At 34.1% G+C, this 23,602-nt stretch overlaps 1 protein-coding gene across 7 annotated transcripts in view; it reads right to left on the bottom strand.

Moving 5' to 3' along the window:
• Positions 1-23,602, bottom strand: part of CDC27A (Tetratricopeptide repeat (TPR)-like superfamily protein) — a 62,189-nt gene that overhangs the window by 30,784 nt on the left and 7,803 nt on the right. For 4 of the 7 annotated variants that reach the window (XM_022036230.2, XM_022036231.2, XM_022036232.2 and 1 more), the window contains exons 8-11: positions 18,898-19,048; positions 17,470-17,693; positions 17,269-17,334; positions 1,819-1,938 (exon numbers count right to left, since the gene is read on the bottom strand). In XM_022036230.2, coding sequence (XP_021891922.1) covers positions 1,819-1,938; positions 17,269-17,334; positions 17,470-17,693; positions 18,898-19,048 — 561 coding nt within the window. The remainder of the gene's footprint in view (positions 1-1,818; positions 1,939-17,268; positions 17,335-17,469; positions 17,694-18,897; positions 19,049-23,602) is intronic. The other 3 variants (XM_022036235.2, XM_022036236.2, XM_022036237.2) reach the window with 3 other exon arrangements.

Here is a 23,602-nt window from a genome sequence, read left to right as displayed (position 1 = left end):
TAGCAAGAGGTAGAACAAGATTATTGAAAGGAGCAAAACAAAAACAACTTTAATAGGAGCTAATATCTCTTGAATTACTGGTGAGTGAGGAGGATTCCTATGAATTTCTGTTGTTGGACTTTGGAGTTTTTCAATTGAGGTCTTCTGAAATTGGTGGAGGCAGTGTTGATCACCTCCTGGCAGTAGCCAGGGAAACATGCTAATGCACAGTCGCTGTTTAGAAATTTTCTTTTTTTGTTCACTTAATGAAGGAGAGACTAGGGTGCTTTAAAAAGAAAATGTTGTTGATGCAAGCAAAGGGTGGGGGGGGCAACTCATATTAAGATCCTATAACAAAGATGATTACAAGCAAACAGCCAAAAGAGTTTTTTCAATCATTGACTCTCAGGTATTTCACATGAGACATCCATTTACTCTTTTTGGAAAAGTAATAACCGAACACTCATATCTTCTAGGGCATATTAATCATGTGAATAATAAGAGTCTTAAAAATCTTAGGCACTTGATTATTCATTCTTCCACACTCTTAGCTGAACACCATTTGCCACACGAATAGTTTTCAACTTCAAGTAAATCTTATAAGGATTTAAGAATCCTTATCCTACTAAGTAAGCCAAGGTTTCAAGAGATCTACATCATCAAAACTGAGAGTCTTCATCAATTTAGAGTTCTTATCAAGATAAGAAAAGAAGAATCCTATTATTACAAGGCTTAGCTGGGATTACACTATACTTCATCTCATGCTAAAAAATCCTAAATTTTCTCCTTGATTTTCTCATGGAAAATGAATTGTTTCTACTTCAAATTGGAAGTTTTTAAGGCATCTTCAACACTCCTTCACCAAAGAATCAATTAAATATTGAAGTTCAAATCCAACTAAAATAAAGCATAGAGAATTCGGCCACAACACCACCACTTTGCAAGAGAAAAGTCTTTTTATTCTACTTAATTTAAGTCTATTTATTTATTACTTTAATAGTTTTCTAGATTAGTTGCAATTAGAATTATTACATGATTTTACTTTTTGAGTTCAAGTAGAATTGGTAAGGTTTATACTTATATAAAGGTCTCACCATTAGGCCGTAATGATCACTTTCAAATTAATCAAATCCAAGAATTATTCTTACTTTTAGTTTTACTAATTATGAGAGCTCTTTGGAGAGGTTCTTTAACAGTCTCGTTGAGTTAGAAATTGAATTTACTTATCAGTGTATTCTTGTTGCGTGTTTTTAATTCTATTTCTTAATTCTCTATTACCTTAGTTCACCTTCGCATGTTGATTGTGGGTTAAGTAGGAATGATTTATTTAGTGATTTAAGTTCCTGTATGCTAATGTTATATGTGGTGGTTTGGATTGCATGTGTTGATCCTGGGTTCCACATCACATAGTTTGAGTATTACTTAATAATTACGGTTTATAATCATCAACAAAATAGAACTTTTCTTATTAGTCAAAAAATAAGAAATTTTTGAATGTTTTACAAATTCACAAGCATTACAAACCAATGATTCTAACTTGTAACTTTAAATAAATTAGGATAAATACTTTCTAAAACAAATAGTGATGGATAACTTAATCTTTTATGCAACTCCAAAGCTTCTTGAATACGAGATACAAACTCGCCTATCGAAACTCGGGCTTTAGAAGGGATCATAGTGTTGTACTCTCCACCAATTATGTAGCCTATCTTGCACTCTATCGTAGCAAAGAAATAAATGAAAAGACATATATGAACATGATCTAATCCATGCATAGGAAAATGTGTTAATTTTGTAAAACAATTATCCAAGAACGATAGTTGGTGCACGAAAACTCACATAAAGAACTGTAGAGTATTTATCCATTCCTTCTAAAGCATATGGAGATATTTGATGTGCAAGACCAAAGACATGTCCAGCATTTAAGTAATCCACTAGCTCAAAATAAGCTTTTCCAACCTGAGTTTAGAGATATCATTTCAATATATTACAATGTGGCTTTTTCTTAAGACAAATTACAACTTGACATTACCTTATTCTCATAATTTTTTTGACAAAAAAAAAAGAATATTATTAGATAGAGGAAGAAAAACATATAAGTAGAGGATAACAAACCCTCCCATGTTGACAAATTAAGGTAAAAAATGAGTTAAATAAAAATCAGAACAATTGCATCTCAATCTCCCTACAATGTGGCCAAAGAAATATCTTTAAAGAAATCACCCCTAACGGGCCACAAAAAAGGCAATAAAAACGGTCTATCTCTGAAGAACTACAGAGGAAAGAAAAAATTCTTGAAAATATCGTAACCTTAGCAAGAGCTTTTAACCTTCCAAATTATATCAATAAAAACTCATCCCAACAACTTGGATTATTGCCTTCCAAATTATATCACAATTTTTCTGTGTCATTACTCTAAATTATGTTTCAGTACTGTTTCTTGCCGTCATATTTGTTTCTTACTCCTTTATGTGACCAAGTTTTCCTAAGCAAACCAATAGTAGACCTTCTATCTTTCGTTGGACTCGTACAATCCACAAATATAAATACTTCTATTCTCTTTGCTTCACTCTCCTTGAAGAATAAACCTTTTTTTAGAGAGTTTTTGAGATATCTGAGAATCTTGTAAATAGTATTTAAGCGAGTTTTTGATGTCGAGTATGTATTGACTAACTATACTGACTGCAAAGACAATATCTAGTCGAATATGTGATAAGTAGATTAGTTTGCCAACTAATCTCTAATACCTTCCTGTTTCAACTAGTTTTCTGCCTGCTTCCATCTTCTTCTTTGTCTCAATCGACGTATTGGTCGGTTTGCATCCCAGCATGCCAATTTCAATTAAGATGTCATATACATATTTTTGTTGAGAAATGATTATCCCTTTCTTTAATCTGACAACATCCATTCCAAAGAATTATCGCATTGGTCCTAAGATCTTGATTTTAAATTCAGTAGCCAAAATTTTCTTCCCTCTATTTCTTCTATATCATCACCCTTCATAATTATATCATATTTATAAACAATTATGATTATTTTCCTCCACTACTAGACTACCCAAAAGAAAATAAAATGATCAGATTATCCTTGTTTGGTATCCTTGTTCTTTTATCACCTTAAAAAACCTATCAAGTTATGCTCTTAGTGACTTTGAGCCCGTATAGAGATTTCTTCAATTTATAGATCTAATATGTTCCTATATCAAACCCAGGTGACATTGTCATATACCCTTTTTTTCTAAATTGTCACTAAAAAATGCATTTTTAATGTCCAACTACTGAAGTGGCCAATTTAGATTGATTGCTAAAGATAGAAGAAACTCGGATTGAGCTTAGTTTTCGCCTATGGTGCAAATGTTTTTATATAATCAATTACATAAGTTTGAGTGAATCTTTTTGCAATTAATGGAGATTTATATCTTCCAATAATCCCATTATCCTTGTATTTCAATGTAAACATTCATTTGCAAGCAACAGTCTTTTTGCCTTTAGGCAACACTATTAGTTCCTAGGTTGCATTTTCTTTCCAATACTTGCATCTCTTCCATGACTGCCTTACTCCACTTAGGAATTCGTAATGTTTCCTATATATCTGTTGGAATTTTTCTCCCTTCAGAATTAGAGATAAAGATACGATCTTGTATACAAAGCATCATAAAACATGTATTTTGAGTAAAGATAAAGAGTATACGACTGAGCTAGTTTTCTAAAAGCAATAGGAAGACTCAAATCAACAGACTTATTAAGTAATAAAGAATCACTTATTGCTTGTTTTGACTCAGATGCCTCATGATTTGTCAGAGCTATCACCAGTTCTAATTTTTTTAATGCTTTGGGTAATGAAATCCTCATTGTACTTTTTCTTAGATCTTCATCAGTAAACTAATATATCTTTTCTCCTTTATTATTCCAAATCTCCCTTGAGTTTAAATTTCCTTATATAAATGGTATATGATGATTGAATAATTTCAAATCTCCCCTGAGTTTAAATTTCCTTATATAAATGGTATATGATGATTGAATAAAGTGATTGGCGAAGATGGATCATAAAAACTAAGTTCAAATGACACCAATCTTCATTCGAGGTTTCCCCCTTGTAAAATAACAAGGAAAATAGGTAAAATATTTCTTATATTTTATTTCAATATGTTAGGGATATATATACATATAGAAGGGTTTATGTATAGTAACCGACATAAATTACTCTATTAATTTGGCGCCTATAATTATGTTAATATATATAAAAGGATAATCACACAATTATACACGGGAATATTCTGTAATCTTGTAGCATTCCCTTTCAAACTGAAGTATAAATATTAATCATACCCAAATTGTTACAAAGGTACTCAGTCCGAGTTCTATTTAGAGTCATTATGAATTTATCACCTAATTGTTCCTTTGTCTTCACATGATCAGTAGAAATCAAGTTTTCCTAAATTTTCTCACGGATGAAGTGACAATCAATCTCGATATGTTTGGTTCTTTCATGATACACTGGATTTTAGACAATATGAAGGACAATCTAATTTTCACACCAGAATTTTGCAGGTGATATGGGTTTCAAACCCACTTCAGCTAAAAGGTGATGTATTTATAAGAGTTCACATATGGATTGAGTCATACCTCTATACTTGGACTCTACACTGGATCGAGACACAAGATCTGCTTCTTACTTCTTCATGATACAAGATTCCTACCAACAAAAATGCAATAACCCGTAGTAGACTGTCTATCAATTCTATATCCAACCCAATCAACATCTACGAAATATTTAATGTGAAGGTGCCCATAATTGCTAAATAATATGCTAAATCCCAGAGCACTTTTTAAGTAGTACAAAATCTGTTCCCGAGCTTTTCAATGTTTGACTGTAGATGCAGATATAAATTGACTAACAACACTGACATGATATGTAATATCTGAACAAGTCACTATGAGATAGTTCAATTTTTCAACTAGTCGCCTGTGTTTTTTCGAATCATCAAGGGGATCATTATCTCTTTTGTAAGATATACATTTGGCATCATTAGTGTATTACATTGTTTTATTCCTAACTTTCCAACTAGTCGCCTGTGTTTTTTCAAATCATCAAGGAGATCATCATCTCTTTTGTAAGATATACATTTGGCATCATTAGTGTATTATATTGTTTTACTCCTAGCTTTTTGGTTTTTACAAGTAGATTAAGTACATATTTCTTCTGAGATAAAAAAATTCATTTTTTACTTCTTGTTACTTCGAATTCCATGAAGTATTTTAATTGACTCAAGTTTTTGGTATTAAAACTTGATTTGCAAAAATGACTTGAGAGAAGATATTTTTGTATCATTATCTCTTATAATAACAATATCATTAATATAAATAAGAAGTATAATACTAACTGTTGATTATCTATAAAAGACTGAGTGAGTACACTTGCTCTTCTTCAGTCCAAACTCTAAAACTAATTCACCAAACCACATATGGGGACTCTGCTTCCAACTATACAAAGATTTATTCAAATGATAGACTTTCTCATACTCCTAAACAACAAATTTAAGTGGTTGTTCCGTATACATTTCTTCTAAGAGATCATCATAAAGAAATGCATTCTTAACATCCAACTGGTGTAAGTGTTAGTTTTAGGAGATTGCAATAGAGATAAATAAACAGACATATGTAACTTTGGCCACTGGAGAGAATGTATCAAATTAATCCGCCCCATACGTGTGAGCAAAAATTTTTGTCACAAGTCTGGCTTTAACTCTTGCCACTGAGCTATTTGAATTCACTTTAACTGAAAAGACTCATTTACACCCCGCAGCTTTTTTACCTTTAGGTAAATTTACTAAATTCTAAGTATGATTTTCATCAAGATCATTTATCTCCTACAACATTGTATTATGCTAACCAGGGTGATTTAGAGTCCTCTTAACTGTTTTCTGTATAGAAATTGAATTTATAAAGGCAATTAAGGAGCTAAACGAAGAAGGCAGGTGATCATATGAAATAAAGTTAGAAATGGGATAAATAGAGTTAGGAAAGGTGCATTGACATTTACCTTTATGAATACTGATAGGAAGATCAAGGTCATGTGGGGAAGGATCAAATGACGAAAAGTTAGTGCAGGACATGTATCATTAATCTGTTGTCTTCTGTAATAAACACGAATAATTGATGGTGGTACTTGGGTAAGAGGCATTCCAACACCATCATCCGTTTGCTCAACTAGGCTGAAGGCACATTATTCGAAGAGACACCATTATTTGTTTGCTGAAGAGAGACACTTAATGTGAACCTTATAGATGAGCCACTCATTGTCTTCTCTCTGACTTGTAATCTCCGAAAAACAATATCAGTTGATATCAAATATTTATTGAGATCTGAAGAGTAGCAATGGTATCCTTTTTTAAAGTAAGAATATCCCAAAAAAATACATTTCAAGGCATTTGGGTCCAACTTTGTAACATTAGGCCGCACATTGCGAACATAATAGGTGCTACCAACTATTTGAGACTGCACTGAAAACAATGACTTATTCGAAAAGAGAATATTGTAAGGAATCTCACCATCAAGAATTGTAGATGCAAATGATTAACTAAGAAGCAGGCGTTAGAAACAGGATCGGTCCAGAATTTCTTAGGGAAATGTGTTTAGAACAAAAGGGCTCAAGTACTCTCAAGTAAGTGTTTGTTTTTTCTCTCAACCGTTTTGAGAGAGTATGCCAACACAAGAAGTTTAGTGAGTGATCTCTTGTTGAGTCAGATAATTCTGAAATGAATCTGACATCTAATCTCTAATCTTATCACTTTGTAATTTATGTATAGGACATTAAATTAAATTTTGATCTCTGTATGAAAGACACAAAAGTGATAGAATAATTTTTCATAAAATATATTCAAACCATTCGAGAAAAATCATTTACAAACGTAACAAAATATTTAAATTGCGTTTTAGACACAACATGACAAGGACCCCAAATATCTGAATGAACTACTTCAAAAACATACTCAACTTGTTTATTGATTCTTGAACTTGATGAGGTGCGGTAATGTTTTACAAATTGACATGACTCACAATCTAATGAAGGTACGTCATGAAATCAAGAATATAACTTCTTTAACATAGTAAGAGCAAATGTCTTAATAGATAATATGCTTCAAATGGAGCAATGACACTAGAGTAAACAACTGATCGAAGCACTCAAGTATCAAGAGTGTAAAGAACATCTAATACATGTCTTTTGCCAATAATCTACTTCGTCATAAGATCCCAAGAAAGAATGAGATACAACAATTAAAATTTTTAGTAAGTTTATATAGACTTAAGGCAGATGATGGGATAATTATGGAAGTTGGTTTTATAGTCCTAACTGAGAGAATTTTATATATTCATCAATTCTCGGATAAGGGGAGCTAACAGTAGTAGCAACAGCAGTGATATTATGTATTCTCTTATTATGATTCTATAATTTCTTACAATGCCATTTTGTTCATATTTGCTCATGCCAGTAGTAGCAAATAATATTGCTCGAATCATTGTTTCGATTATCCATAGCCTTGTTTCCTCTTTTATTACTATTCCTTCCTCCTCTATTGGCAACAAGAATATTTATTTACTAATTAGGTGTAGTATTTTCTGTACTTAGTACTCTGTAGAAAACTTTTTAAAGAGACGTGAGCTCAGAGCTGAATAAAATCTGAGATGTGACAATCTTAAATTTAGATGGAAGACTAGTTTAGAAACTCATTATGACCATCTACTATTTCTGGATTTGTTGTACACTAATATCCTGCTGAATGATAAAAGTACATTTAGTTCATCATATATCTTCCTGAATTCCATAAAATTATGAGTTGGCCTCCTTTTTTCACCACGCTAAAAACCCTTGCAAACATTATACATGCGAGACACATTTTTTTTTGCCTAAATACAAAAACTCCAGATTGTCCATTAGTTCTTGTTACAAGATTATAGAATATTCCCGTGTATAGTAGCGTGATTATCTTACCATATATATTAACATAATTAGGCAGCAAATTAATAGGGTAATTTATGTTTGTTATTATATATATATCTGTTTTGTATGTATATATATCCCTAACCTTATTGGAATGAAATAAAAAGAAATATTTATATATTTTCCTAACTTTTTACATGGTATCTAGAGCTAGGATTAGGGTTTAACATGTCAGATTAGATCAGACCAAAAAAGAGGTTGAATAACTCATTCCCATGTCGACAGTAGTCGACAGAACCGACTTCTGATCAGTTTAGAGTGCGGCCGGCACGGTGATGAAGCAGAAGAAGTCGGATCGACACAAAACTGAATCCACGCGGCAATCTTTCGTGCACATCTAGAACCAGGAAGATGAGCGGCAGTCACACAAAAACAAAAGCCGAACAAGCGTTACCAGAGAGCCGGAGAGGAGGAAGCTGAGGCAAAGGCCAGATTGCGCGACAAATAGATTCCAATAGTTTTTTGGCCCAATTTTACGAGACTCATTTCAGATTTGGGTGCACCACGATTCTGTGATGATTTCTGCAACGGTGGTGGGTGGATTCCCAGTGGTGGCAGTGAGGTTCTGGTGGCGGCTGTGCGTGTCGAGATATTCTTTCTACATCTGAATTTTGGTTTATTTGTAGTGTTTTTTGTGTATCTCTGGTTGCTGTATTTTGGATGTTCTAAGTGGCATTTTTTAATTTCTAAATCAAAATGAGCGATAATAAATTCTCTGTAAATGAGATAGTCTCAACTTTGTCAAAGATTACTGAACATAAACTGAATAGCACCAATTATTTGAAGTTGAGTAAAGCTATTAGGGTTTATCTACGTAGTTTTGATAAAGATGATCACTTGATTCAAAACTCTCCTACTGATGGAATTAAATAAGTTTGAGATTATTCACAATTCTTCCTACAGATTAGAAATTCAATTGACAGTGAGGTAATTGTCTTAATTAATCTCTGAGTTCGTTAAAGAACTAATGGATTATTTAGAATTTTTGTATTCATGCAAAGGAAATGTCTCGCATGTATAATATTTGTAAGGCCTTCTACTGTGCTAAGAATGTAGTCAAATCTCTCACAGCTTACTTCATGGAGTTCAAGAAGACATATTTGGAGTTTAATATACTTTTGTCATTTAGTGCTGATATCAAGGGATAGCTAATCCAAAGAAAGCAGATAATCATAATGAGTTTCTTGGCTGGTCTTTCATTTGAATTTGAGACTATCAAGTCTAAAATTCTATCCGGTTCGGGAATCACCTCTTTTCAGGAAGTTTTTAGTAAGGTATTGCATACAGAGAATACTACACTCAATTAGCATACCAATATTTTTGTTGCCAAAGGAGGAGGAAGAAATAATAGTAGAGGAGGAAACAAGGCAATGGATAATCAGGACAATGACTTAAGCAATATTATTTGCTACTACTGGCATGAATAAGGACATACAAAGCGCCAATGCAAGAAATTACAAAATCAAAATCAGATGATACAAACTGCTAATATGACATCCTGGTAACGGTGTCCAATAACATAACAGATATGAGTGCATAAAAGAATTATACAGCAGAAGTAATATTCATCCCTTACAAAATATGTTCATATACATCTAAGTCCAAAAAGTTGGCTAACAAAACATATATATACGTTATTCTAGTCACTTCTTTCATTACAAAAATATATGGTTCATCATAGTACAATCATCCACATGTAGTAAAATGTCCACTACTGGTCTGTGAATGGATCCAAACAAGTTTCGAGAGGCAACTCGGGGAGTGATTCTTCACTTTCCTCATCGTCTGGGGAAAAATGAATTGAGGCGAGTTTTATAAAACTCAATAAGAGTAATAATATTTAAATTACACTACTAAAGTTTTAAAAGTTGTTTATTTCAAAAAACGTGTCGTTACTACAATCAGTGGAACTTACTATTGGAGACCGTTGCAGATTAGATTCATTTAAAATACCATCGAAAACGTTATACTTTAATTAATTGGAATACATTTTGAAATACCAATTTCAAACATAAACAATAAAACAGAACAATGAGAAATATATTTGAAACCAACAGAACCATCCAAAATATAGCATGACATGATGGAACAGTGAGAAACATACTCAACTCAACAAGCTTTCTAAAACAGGCGACCAACAACAGTCCTCCCTAAACAATTAAGTTATTCGGTTCAGTTACAATGTTTACAGATATTCGTGCAAAGTCATTTTAACCTATATCAATAGATGGCAGAGGGAATTTCCAACTACCACTGTAAATGAGAATCAATTCAATTCGATATACAGTAATACAGTTGGAGACTATGACCACGTCTATACTTCGCCACTGTAGCTCCTATAATCAGTCCCGACCGTTTTTATCAGAAGAAAGGATAGTATTATTCACAGGGAGCGATTCACCAATAATCGATAACAATCATATTCGGTAACCTCTTAGTGATAATAGTCAAACAGATTTAAATTATTTCTTTATTTTCTTAACAATTACAGAATCATAATATAAGTTACAGTTCATGGCATTCGTCTCGACCCATTAGGTCCATCAAACCGATCCTACAAACTTACCAGATTCTCTATTTCTTAAACTACCTTGATTTCCAATTGTTTGGGGCTATTTAGGCCTTTTACAATGAACCAGAACCCAACAACAGTCTTCTGATCAGAATCATACCTGATCGGAACCCACTAACGACACAACAAACTCAATGAAGGGTCCATTCACTAAACTAGCCCAATAAGGACCCAACACTTGAATTAGACCCAGTGGGGGTCCACTAACTAATTCAGCCCATTTGGGCCCATTGACCCGACCAGAACCCAGTGAGGGTCTTTAAACCGAATCAGACCCGATGGTGTCCACTAAACCTTACCCAGACCCGGTGGGGGTCCGCATGTCAGCCCGGCCCAACAAGGGCTTATTCGATGGAAACTGGCCCATATAGGGCCCATATACCTGGATTGGGCTGTCAGGTTCTCTTCTCGAACCAAGGCCTAATTGGATGACCCTCTTGGCCTTCGCCCAAGGACACGGCAGAGGGCCCAATCCCGCACACACGACATGTCGCACGAGCGGCATGCTCCGGTAAGTTGTCCCATGTGCACTTGGGCGTGCGAGGACATACACTTACGCGCACTACGCGCATTAATGCGTGCGCACTCGGCCAGGCAGCGCAACACAGCATATTGCGCATGCCACGCCTGCCCCGCGCATGCACAGGGATCTCAGCGTGCGAACAAGCCTGACAAGCCCCGAGCCCATGCACACATGGTGACATGCGCACACACAAACTCGCAGCAGGCCCCCTCGACGCACTGACACACCTGGCTGGGCTTATGCACCTGCGAACAGCTACTGCGCACATGCAGCAAGCCAAGGACCATGTTCCTCGTGCACAGTCGTGACACAGCCGCAACCCGTGACCCATTTTGGAACCTTGGTGCCCTAAACCGATTCCGAACAATTTTTACCGCTCCAAAACTATCCATTTCAAACCTCCATAACTCATTTCACGTATGCACCATCGCTTTCACAACAAGCTTGAAACAAAACACTTTGAATAAATCAAACATTCAACAAAATGCAATTATTAGGCGACACACATGCATGCATGAAACAAATCAAAACCAACATGCAATTTCATTATTTTAAACATTTCAAAAGCTTAGAAAACGCATTAGAAGGGTGAGAAGAAATACCAAAACCCTTACCTCAACTATCAAGCTTTCAGGTCCCAAAGAAAGCAATGAAACTTCGAGGTTTCCAAAGAGATAACAGTTATTAGTGGCTGTCCGAGAAGAGTGCAGAATGTTTCTACAATTTGAGGAAGAAGAAAGGTTTAAGGGTGATGTTTTTGGCAAAGTGAAGAAAAAGAGTCAGGAAAGAGGCTTACCTTTTGGCTAAAGGAGGTGGCACGAGAAAAGCTTACGGTGGGGGAGTAAAAGCTTGAAGCTTCTCGGTTGGCACTAAACTCTCTCTCTCTCAAGCCTCTCTTTCTCTCGGTTAAGTGAAGAAGAAGAGGAAGAGAAGAAATAAAGGAAATGAAGAAGAGAGAGAGCAAATTGGGTTTAAATAACCAAGGAAAGATGCATGCGATCCGTCAGATCCCATGCAATTCATCTTGGCCATCGATCGGCCTTAGTGGCCGATCGGCGGTCATGTCATGGAATGCATGAACGCCATGTGGCTGTCGTGACAGCATACTGCAATGGCACCGCTAATATTGTTGTTGTTACTGTTAGCTTCTCTTATGAGAAAATTTGATTTCAGTTAACGAGTATATAAAAATCTCTCAGTTTCAAGAATCTTTAAATAAATGCACACCGGTCATTACTTCTTCTAAATCAGGTAAAAAATATCTTATTTTCTCTTCAAACAAATAGGTGATTGATTTTGGTGCTACAAATCACATGACAAATAACCCTAATATATTCTCTACTTTTCGATCACACAAAAAACACATTCTCCTATAACCATTACTGATGAGTCAACCTATAATATTATGGGTTCTAGGACTATAAAACCAATTTCATCCTTTACTTTGTCATCTGTATTAAGTTTACCTAAACTTATTTTCAATTTGATTTATGTAAGTAAACCTACTAAACATCTTAATTGTTGTGTTTCATTCTTTCCTGATCATTGTTTTTTTTAAGATCTTATGATGAAATAAATTAAGAACATTTATTAGAAGGTCTCTACATTCTTAATACTTGGGTGCTTCGATCAGTTGCTTGCTCTGGTGTCATCTCTCTATTTGAAACACATTATCAATTGGGACATCCGTCTCTCACTGTGTTGAAAAAGCTATATCCTCATTTTCATGATATATTTTCATTAGGTTGTGAGTCATATCAATTAGCAAAGTATCACCATAATTCGTTAAAGAATATCCTGTTCTTCTCCTCACTGTCTAGTTCTACAAATTAGGTGGATGATGAGTAGCTCATCTATTGGCTCCCGCTCAGTACCTCTACCAAGCAACCACAAAATAGTGTTTCTTCCGATGTACCTCCAGTTCTAATTGAGTAAACTAATGATGGTATGCCTCCGACTCAATAAGAAGCGTCAATTGTTCGTGTTTATTTCAGAAGACAACAGACCAACGATATATGTCCTACTAGTTTTTTCGTTATCTGATCCTTGCTCACATGATCTTGATTTTCTCATAAGTTTTCATAAAAGTACAAGTCAATGCACCTTTCCTAACTCTAATTATCTCATTGCTAATTTTTTTTCATATAATCACTTGTCTCCTTCATCTATCTCTTTAATTAACTCTATAGATTCAATTTTTATGCGCAAAACAATTAAGAAAACTCTAAATCACCCTGATTGATGTAATGCAATGTTTGAAAAGAGAAATAATCTTGATGAAAATCATACTTGAAATTTGGTGAATTTACCCAAAGACAAAAAGGTTATAGGGTGCAAATGAGTATTTTCAATTAAAGTGAATACAGATGCCTCTGTGACAAGACTTAAAGGTAGACTGGTAGCGAAAAATTATACTCAGATTTATGGGGTTGATTATTCTGATACATTCTCTCTAGTGACAAAACTTACCCCTATCCGTTTATTCGTCTTTATTGTAATCTCCCGAAACTAGCGCTTATACCAATTGGATATTAAGATGCATTTTTTCATTGTGATCTTTTAGAAGAAGTGTATATGGAGCAACCACCTGAATTTGTTACTTAGTGGGAATAAGAGAAAATATGTCATTTAAAAAAATCTTTATATGGTTTAAAGCAGAATCCCCGTGCGTGGTTTGACAAGTTTAGTGAAGTAATCTTAGAGTTTGGATTGAAGAAGAGTAAGTGTGATACTTCGGTCTTCTATAGACAATCAACTGTTGGTATTATACTTCTTATTTTTTATGTTAATGATATTATCATTATAGGAGATGATTATGCAAGAATATCTTCTTGCAAATCATTTTTGCATATCAAGTTTCACATCAAATAATTGAGGCAGCTAAAATATTTCTTGGGAGTTGAAGTAACAAGCAACAAGAAAGGGATTTTCTTATTTCAGAAAAAATATGTACTTGATTTACTTGCAGAGAGCGAAAAAGTAAGAGTTAAACCATGCAATACACCAATAATGTCAAATGTTACATCCTACAAAAAATGATGGTGATCCCCTTGATGATCCAAAAAAATATAGATGACTAGTTAGAAAATTAAACTACCTCACAGTAACTCGCCCAAATATAGTATATCTTGTCAGTGTTGTTAGTCAATTTATGTCGACACCTACAATCAAACACTGAAAGGTTCTAAAACAAATTTTATACTATTTAAAATGTGTTCCGGGACTTGGCATATTATTTAGCAATTATGAGCACACTCACATTGAATGGTTTGAAGATACTGATTGGATTAAATTTAAAATTAATACACGGTTCACTACGAACTATTATGTTTTTGTTGGTGGGAACCTCATATCATGGAGAAGTAACAAACAAACTGTTGTATCTCAGTCCAGTGCAAAATCCGAGTATAGAGTTATGACTCAGTCCACATGCGAAATCTTATGGATACATCACATTTTACCTGAAGTGGATTTAAACCCCATATCACCTGCAAAACCTGGTGTGATAATCAGGTTGTTTTTCATATTATCTCAAATTCGGTATATCATAAAAGAACCGAACATATTGACATTGATTGTCACTTCATCCATGAGAAGATTTAGAAAAACTTGATATCTACTAGCATGTGAAGACAAGGAAACAACTAAGTAATATATTCACAAATCCTCTAAATGAAACTCGAACTGAGTGTCTTCGTAATAAGGTAGGCATGATTAATATTTATGCTCCAACTTGAGGGGGAGTGTTACAAGATTACAGAATATTCTTGTGTATTATGTAATTACCTTTTCATATATATTAGCATAATTAGACAGCAAATTAATAGGGTAATTTATGTTTATTACCATAAATAAACTCATCTGTATGTGTATATATCCCTAATCCTATTGGAATGAAATAACAAGAAATATTCACATATATTCCTAATCTTTTACAGTTCTTTAACAAACACACAATAATTAATTAGATCAATTATTTCACTGTTAATTGAATTTCTAATTTGCAAGAATAACCGTGTATCACCTTTTAGTCATGCTTGTCTAGTTTCATCAGTGAAAGGGTGTTGAACTAAGTGATTATCTTTGTCAATACTGCATAGATAAACTCTAATAATCTTGTTTCACTACAAATAATTGGTACCATTCAGTTTATGTTCAATAATTTTTGGCAAAACTGGAACTATCTTACTTACGAAAAATTTGTTATTACCCATTTTAATTTAAAAAATAAGATGTCACCCAAAACACCCAGATAAACAGCAACCAGAGATAGATAGAAAAATAAAACACTACAAATAAATCACAAATCACCGGAAGCTCACGGCCACCATCGGAAAATCGTTCACTACTGCATGCGCCGCCACCGGAAACCACACACACCCCCTTGATCTAGCCAGGAAACACCACAGAAACACGCACCTGCTCAAATCTGGTACGGATTTGGTGAAAGCACACCGAAAAACCACCGGAATTCGTCTTCGCCAACTACCCGCGTGTTCTCTCTCCAGCTTCCTGGTTTCAAGATCACGCTTCACCACCATCTGCTTTAGTCTTCTTGTGCACTGAAGGGTTGCGCAGCTTCACCAGAAGATCTAAACAAATTGCCGCCGTGCATTCTCTTTCCAGCCTACCACGACTCCTTTAGTAAGTCGTGCCACGCACTGTCGAAACATCTAATCGAGCGCTTCTTCGGTGTTGGTTCAAACCTGAACCACCAGTGGTTGCCCCTACACATATCCTACCACTACCACTTTTCTAGTTTTAGGTGGTGGTCGGGGATAAGAAAAAACACCAAATCTATTTTCCTCTTTCCCTTTTTTTATTTTTTGTCTCGCTCTCTAACCTATCTCTTATACCATGTGAACTAATAGAGAAAATAGGTAAAATATTTCTTGTGTTTTATTTCAGGAGGTTCGGGATATATATATACATACAAAAGAGTCTATAAATAATAACCAACAAAAATTACTTTATTAATTTTTTGCTTATAATTATGCTAATTTATATGGAAAGATAATCATGTTAATTACACAGAAATAATCTATAATCTTGTAACACCCCTAAACATTAATGTCCTAAAAGTAAAAGTGTGTTTGGATGACTTTTAAAATGATTCATTAATGTATGGTATTGTATGCCAATGACAGAGTATAGTAATGGCAAAGTTATACCATGTTTGGAAAGATTGTGTATTAATGTATGGTAATGATAGTTGTTTTTGTTTAGATTGATAGGATGGTATAGTTGTATATTTGATCAAAATACCTATTTTACCCATATTTCATTATATGTAATAATAAATGAAAAAATAAAAAGAGAAAAGATAAAAAAATATATGTACTTAAATAAATATATATTTAATTATATATTATATATGCATATATATATAACCAAATATATTATATATGTGTATATATATATATTAAATATACAGATGTATGTATATATATAATTAAATATATATAATTAAAAATATATGAATATATATAATAAAATAAATAAATTTTATAAAAAAGAAGATCAAGTGGCAATAACAAAAAAGAGTATCGGTAAAAATGGAATAAAAAATATCAAACCACACAAAACCACTGATTTGGTGGTTTAAAAAAATGGAGAAAATGGTGGTTTTGAGAACCATGTAACAACTAACGAAAAATCATATCATATATCTGAAAATACAAACAAATAAAGTAAAATATGAAATTACCGTATCATGCATTAATAAATTACCATCCAAACACACCCTAAGGAGTATTTTCAAAGAATGTAACATCAAGGCTGACAAACACTCAACATGTACATGCTTCTTCCTCTTCTTCCTTCTTGTTAGTATGCTCCAATCATACTATCATTACAGAATTCATGTGAATCTAGATATCAAGCAAGAAATCATACAAAAAAATTTGCCTTCACTTCATTAGGCAGGTCAGGCCTCAACACAATTAGAAAACTTTTGTCCCCAGCTCCAATTTTGACCCAAAATTTGGGCATAGTTTTTAGATAAGATCCAAACATTTTGCCGACTTACCTGTCTAAGCCTGCCCAGTTATATTTTAAATGAATATTTACTTTTATTTAAATGTATAAGAATTATAAAACCATTTTACACACTTTATACAAGAAAATTAGTACAAATCATTTTTTTAAAAGAGTGCCAGCAGAAGTTTATACCCAAAGAAACAATTTTCATTACCTGGGAAAGAATCCATGCTGTATTATAGTGCTTCTGTGGAAGCTTTTGATAGACATTTAAAGCCTCCTGCAGTGCCAACCAATGATATCAACTTTTTGCCCTTTTTCCTCTCTTCTTTGGAGAGTTGTTAGATAATTTATACATTAAAATGATATCAAGACCTCTTTTCCAAATTGGATATGTTTTCTGAATCAACAATACCTGACACCTATACATGCACAAAAGTCTATAGCCCTCCCCAATATGCCTCATGAGATCCAGTGTATCTGTGATGCCAGATACAATACTTGAACTATCTGTGATAGAACCACTAGGTTTCATACTCAAATTTTTTTGGAAGGATCTATCATTAGCAAATGAAGATGTACTTGAAATCACAGCTGTATAATCTGAACTAGCATCACCAGGGGTCTGAAGCCATTTCCCTACATTGCGAAAACAATCATGTCAAAATGGAATGATGTTTGTTCTCACTCATTCACAATCAGAAATAGAAATACCACTCATATGATACAATGCGGAACCAATGCGAATGCTACAAAATTGGATATGTTCTTCATTTTTTCCTGATCTTTTTCCTAAAATAAGAGCAGACAAGTGCCTATTACTTGAATCTTAACTTCCCTCAAAATCACAAGCACGCTGACCTACAGAAGGATAGTAGGTTCAATTAGTATGTAACTGATCAGAGCCTTATAGCCTCTTATTTTTCATGAAAAGGAATCATCTTTGGCTGGCAGACATGTGCAGAGATCTGAGTAAGCCAGTTATTTATTATTCATTAATGCCAATGGTCCTCACTCTATACAAAGCCAATACTTACAGCTTTCCTCAATTTCTGCCTCCCTTCAGCTTGCCCCTCGGAAATAGCAATACCCTCATAGCAAACAAACATAAATTTCCTATTCTTTCAACCTCTTACATGTGGATATCTTGAGGATTTTTTTGTCCCTAGGTAAATTCCACCCCTATCAATAACAAGGATAAGCTATTCTAACTTTTTCTATTTCTAGTAAGCATGAAAAGAAACCACATGATATAACTGAAGCAGACAAAATAAACTAGAAAAACATTTCAGATTAAAGATCTAAAACAGACATAAGATAGACTCCTAATCTAGCGAGCTTTAATGTGTTAAAGTCCATTTTGGTGGCAATTTCATATTTTGAAAGTGATGATCATCTATTCAATGAATCTATTAGACTATATATAATCAAGTTGAACAGGTTTCTATAAACTTCAAATTGTTGGATATTGGTCATCCAACTTACTACTTCGGTTGGTATGAAGCAAGATGGCAGGAGTTCAATGTTGACTAGCCCATTTCTATTAGGAATAAAATAAAACAAAAATTTAACACCATATATGGTAGGCCTATACAGGGTACAGTTCAACTTTCAATCTAATGCCCATATGCATGAGGAACAAATCAAAATATAAATAATTTATTCATTTTCTATTGGTTTAAGCTTTTCCAATCATCTATCTTTACTATTTCATATATATATATATATATATATATACACACACACACACACACATTGATTGACATTTCAGCTACTTAATTTATCTAGAGTTTAAAATAAAATAAATAAACATAACATGAAACTCACATAGATATAACGTTACCTTCCTTAATATGTTCATTTTGGCCTTTATCATCCGTTGAAGAATGAAATGATAAGGGGTTCAATGTACATGTTGAGGCAGTTGCATTCTTGCGTGCAGCAATTCTAGCACTTCGGCGCAGTCGAAAATCAGAAGTGAACCTTCTAGGGACCTTTAACACGACAAACAGAAACCATTTTAGGATTTTCTTTTTCAAATTAACTGCAGTGGTATAAAGTAATAAAGAAGAGAGACTGGCACACTATGGGGGTAGTGCAACCACATCTAGGCTTTTCAAATAACTTTTACTTTCCAGGAGTGAAGTCCAAGGCAGTAATGATCTCATTTCCAAAAGGTTCTATTTCTGGTTGTTTTAAAAGTTAGTTATGCCTCTTGTTAGTGGTTACATTTGCCACCATGGGTAGTTCTATGGTTCTTTCGTAACATTTGGAAATGAAACAGTTAAGCAGACTTCATTTTATAGAAAGAGATAAGGAAAGAGAAGATAGAATCTATAGGAGGATAAGCTATTATCCTCCACAAAATTTTTAAAAGGATTACAATAATTTTTTTTTATTATCCTCCACAAAATTTTTAAAAGGATTACAATAATTTTTTTTTATAAAAAAAAAAGAATCTTATAAGAGAACAATAAAACTAAAGAATTAGCACAATATAGTAACTCAATGCATCTTAAGTGCAGAAAGAGAAATCCCCCTAAAGATCCATGCACTGTACCCAAAGCAGAAGCTAAATGCACATTCATATCCCACAATTCAGTAAAGAATAGAAACTCTTATCAAAATTCTAGAATTTGCCTTCAACCACAGGACCCAAAAACCTAGAAAAACTGCTCCACTCCAAAGTGTGGAATGCTCTTTGCTCCTTCCAAAATCAAAAAGAGAAGTAGAAATGAAAATCTCTAAGTTTGACGGGTAAGAACCCAAAAGGAGAAGAAAAAAACACTACTCCAAACCTTCCAAGCCATACCACAATGTAGAAAAAAAAATGATTGTTATGTTGTCAATTACAAAAACATATGAAGCACATATCAGAGGAAAGAACAATTTAGAAGAGGTGATCAAAGAAAGATCTACAGGTATAGGCCCCTAAAGGATCAAGAGACCAAATTCTAGAGCAAGGGTTGGAAAAGTAACAAAATGAATCCAGCAAAAATATCAAAGACACTAAGTCAGATGTTTCTTGGTTATTGAGATTTCTTAAAAAAGTAAAGATTCCAAGATACATGATTATCATGTAAGGACAAAAAGGAAAGAATTGGAGAATTATGTTTACAAGATAGTCCATAAAGGCTAGAGAAAAAGATGCAAGTATAGTCCCCACACAGATCTCCCCAAACAAAAACAGAGATAAAGACTCATCCCCTTTCCCACCCATGGATCTTCCCAAACAGAAAAAGAAAATGAGATTCATCCCCCAACCTCACCTGCACAAGCAAGTCAAATAGAAAATATGCCTTACTGATTACTTTTTAGTGGCTTCTGTGGCCGAAGAAAGAACCTGATTCAATGTCGCAAAATTTCTAGTATAACACAAACTTACTTATCACCCTACACCACAAAAATATCAAGTTCCTTTCTGGAACACCATAACCATTTGGCAAAGACAACAATGTTCCAGGACACTAAATTTCAGGACCAAACCCACCTTCTTAGGAAGGCAATACCTCCCATTTCCAAAGATGGTCCCTCTATTCTCGACAAATTCCATGACTTTCCCAATCCTCTTATTCAGAGAAACTTAGTTTCTTCCTAAACTTAAAGATTGTTGGGTTCTCTATGATAAGCTACTCCTAAGCTTCAAAACAGATTGCGAAGAACAGAATAATCAAACAATATTTTAATTCCCAACTTGATTTTCCAACAACCAAACCCATAACTAAATTCCAAATTAGGTTTTGTATGGCATCCACAAACTTTCATTGTAGGTTATTGAAAATTTTGGAGAAAATAAACTTCCAATTTTATTTCTTGTATGTTTTGGGTTTACACTTAGCAGATATATATATAGAGTAATTATCCTTATTTTAAGAAAATTTTAATTATATGATATATCTTTATAATTAAAACTTTAACTATAGCTTAATACTTTACTTAACATAGAGTCATTATCAACACTCCCCCTTAAGTTGGCGCAAAAATATCACACACACTGAACTTGCAAACCAAGTTCTGAAGAGATTTATTGCTTAATACTTTACTTAACATAGAATCATTATCAACACTCCCCCTTAAGTTGGCGCAAAAATATCACACACGCCAAACTTGCAAACCAAGTTCTGAAGAGATTTATTGCATAGTCCTTTAGTGAAAATATTAGCCACCTGTTCACCAAAAAATACATGATATAAGTATAAATAGCTACCAACCACCTTCTCTTTTATGAAATGTCGATCAATTTCAATGTGTTTTGTCCTATCATGTTGAACTGGATTATGAGCAATGTTAAGAGATGCTTTATTGTCACAAAATAGAAATAGTCTCTCCTCTTTAAACAATTTTAATTCCCTCATTAGTTTTTGCAACTATAATAATTCACAAATTCTTTGGGTCATTGCTCTATACTCTGTCTCTGCACTAGAGTGGGTAACTACACTTTGTTTCTTACTTTTCCATGTGACTAAATTGCCTCCTACAAGTGTGCGGTAACATGTAGTTGATCTTCTATCATCTAACGAATCAGCCCAATCGGCATATATAGATGCTTCTATTTTAAGGTAACCATGCTTAGAAAAGAGCAGATATTTTTCTAATGCAGATATTGTAATATGCAGAAGACAGCATGTAAATGAGTTTCACGATAATTATGTACGTATTGCCTCACTAAACTAATTGCATATACTATATCAAATCTGGTGTGTGAAAAATAAATAAGTCGTCCAACTAGTCTCTGGTATATTTTCAAGTCAACTAATGTACCACTACCTAATAGTAGTTTGTGGATGCTGTTCATAGGTGATTATGTCGACTTGCAGCCCATCATACCAATCTCTTTTAATAAGTTTAGGATATACTTTTTTTGAAAAATGAAAATCTTTTTATTGGACTTGACAACTTCAATTCTCAAGAAGTATTGTAATTTTGTTAAATTCTTTATTTGAAACTCTTAAACAAGTAGTTCTTTCAACCGAGTCATCTCTTCTATATCATCTTTATTCACCACAATATCATCTACATAAATAATGAAAAGAGTGACCTTACCCTCACGATATTTGATAAACAGGGTATGATCAGCATTGCTTTATTGATATGCAAAAGATATCATAACTCTTCAAAACTGTTCAAACCATACTCTTGGAGACTGCTTTAATCTGTATAAGACCCTTTTTAATTTGCGAACTTTTCTTTGCGTCCTCTTATCTTCAAACCCAATTGAAATTTTCATGTATACCTCTTCCTCTAAGTTTCCATGGAAGAATGCATTTTTTACATCAGAGTGTTGTAAATCTCAATCAAGATTAGCTACGCAAGACAAAAGTATTCTAATTGTATTCATTTTCGCAACAAGTGTAAAGGTTTCCTGATAGTCAATTCCATAAGTTTGAGTAAATCCTTTAGCCACCAATCTAACTTTGTACTTTTCAATTGATCCGTCTACTTTATGTTTTACGGTGAACACTCATTTGCAACCAACTATCTTCTTTTTCTACGGAGGTGAAACAAGTTTTCATGTTTCATTTTTTGTCAATGCTCTTATTTCTTCAATTATGACTTCCTTCTACTTGGGATCTCTTATAGTCTTTTTCCAATCTTGTGGAATAAATACAAAGGAAACAGAAAAAACAAAATCTCTATAGGACGGAGATAGAGAGTCATAGGAAATAAAGTTAGATATATGATGCTTAATACAAGTTCTCATTCCCTTTCTAATACCAATAGGTTTATCTGATAAATCATAAGAGAAAAATAACTTATTAGTATCTTCTGTAAGTAGAGAAGATTCTTGATTTGAGATAGACTGCATAATAGTTTTTCTGACTTATCTCTACTTGAATACCTTTTCAAGTCTGATTTATTCAGACGTCCAACATTATCTTCTTGATTAAGACCTTCTACAATAGAACTTTTCTCCTGAATATGACTCTCAATGGTTACCCAATTAGATATCACTTCTTCCTTCCCACTCTCCCTCCGAAAAGGTGTTGGGTTTGAGTTGAAGTAAGACTCAGTTTCCCTAAATGTAGCATCCATAATTATAAAATATTTTCTAAACGGTGGATGATAACATTTGTAACTTTTTTGAGTAGAAGAATATTCAACAAATACATATTTAAGAGCCTTAGATTCTAACTTATCCACATTTCTAGCATGAACAAAGCACACACATCCCAGCAGCCACACCAGACACCCCGTGTGCGGAAAAGTGGACTGGCACAGAGGGGCTCCGTCCGGTCAATGCAGCACGACTCAGCGCGCGACCGAAGCAACATGGTGTGCAGAAGGATCAGTCGACTCGTCTCCAGACGCGGATCGGCTGGATAGGAGCGACGGAGGGCGCAGAACGACAGATCTTTCAAATGCACACAACCACATGAAAAAAGGTCTGATAATCGCGGTCAAGCCGGATTTGTGCGGAAAGGAACCAAATTTGTCTCAATCGGGATTTTCTGGCAGTATTCCTCCATTTTTCGGGCCGAATGGGTTGAAGCCGGTGGCGCGTGTGGCTCACGCGCCTCTGCTGCGGCAGCGCATGTGGCTGACGCACG

This window comes from Carica papaya, chromosome 4 (assembly GCF_054855325.1).
Source record: "Carica papaya isolate Zhongbai chromosome 4, ASM5485532v1, whole genome shotgun sequence".
Classification (NCBI taxonomy): Eukaryota; Viridiplantae; Streptophyta; class Magnoliopsida; order Brassicales; family Caricaceae; genus Carica; species Carica papaya.
Note: the sequence above shows the minus strand (reverse complement) of the source record. Positions and strands in the feature narration are given on the sequence as shown.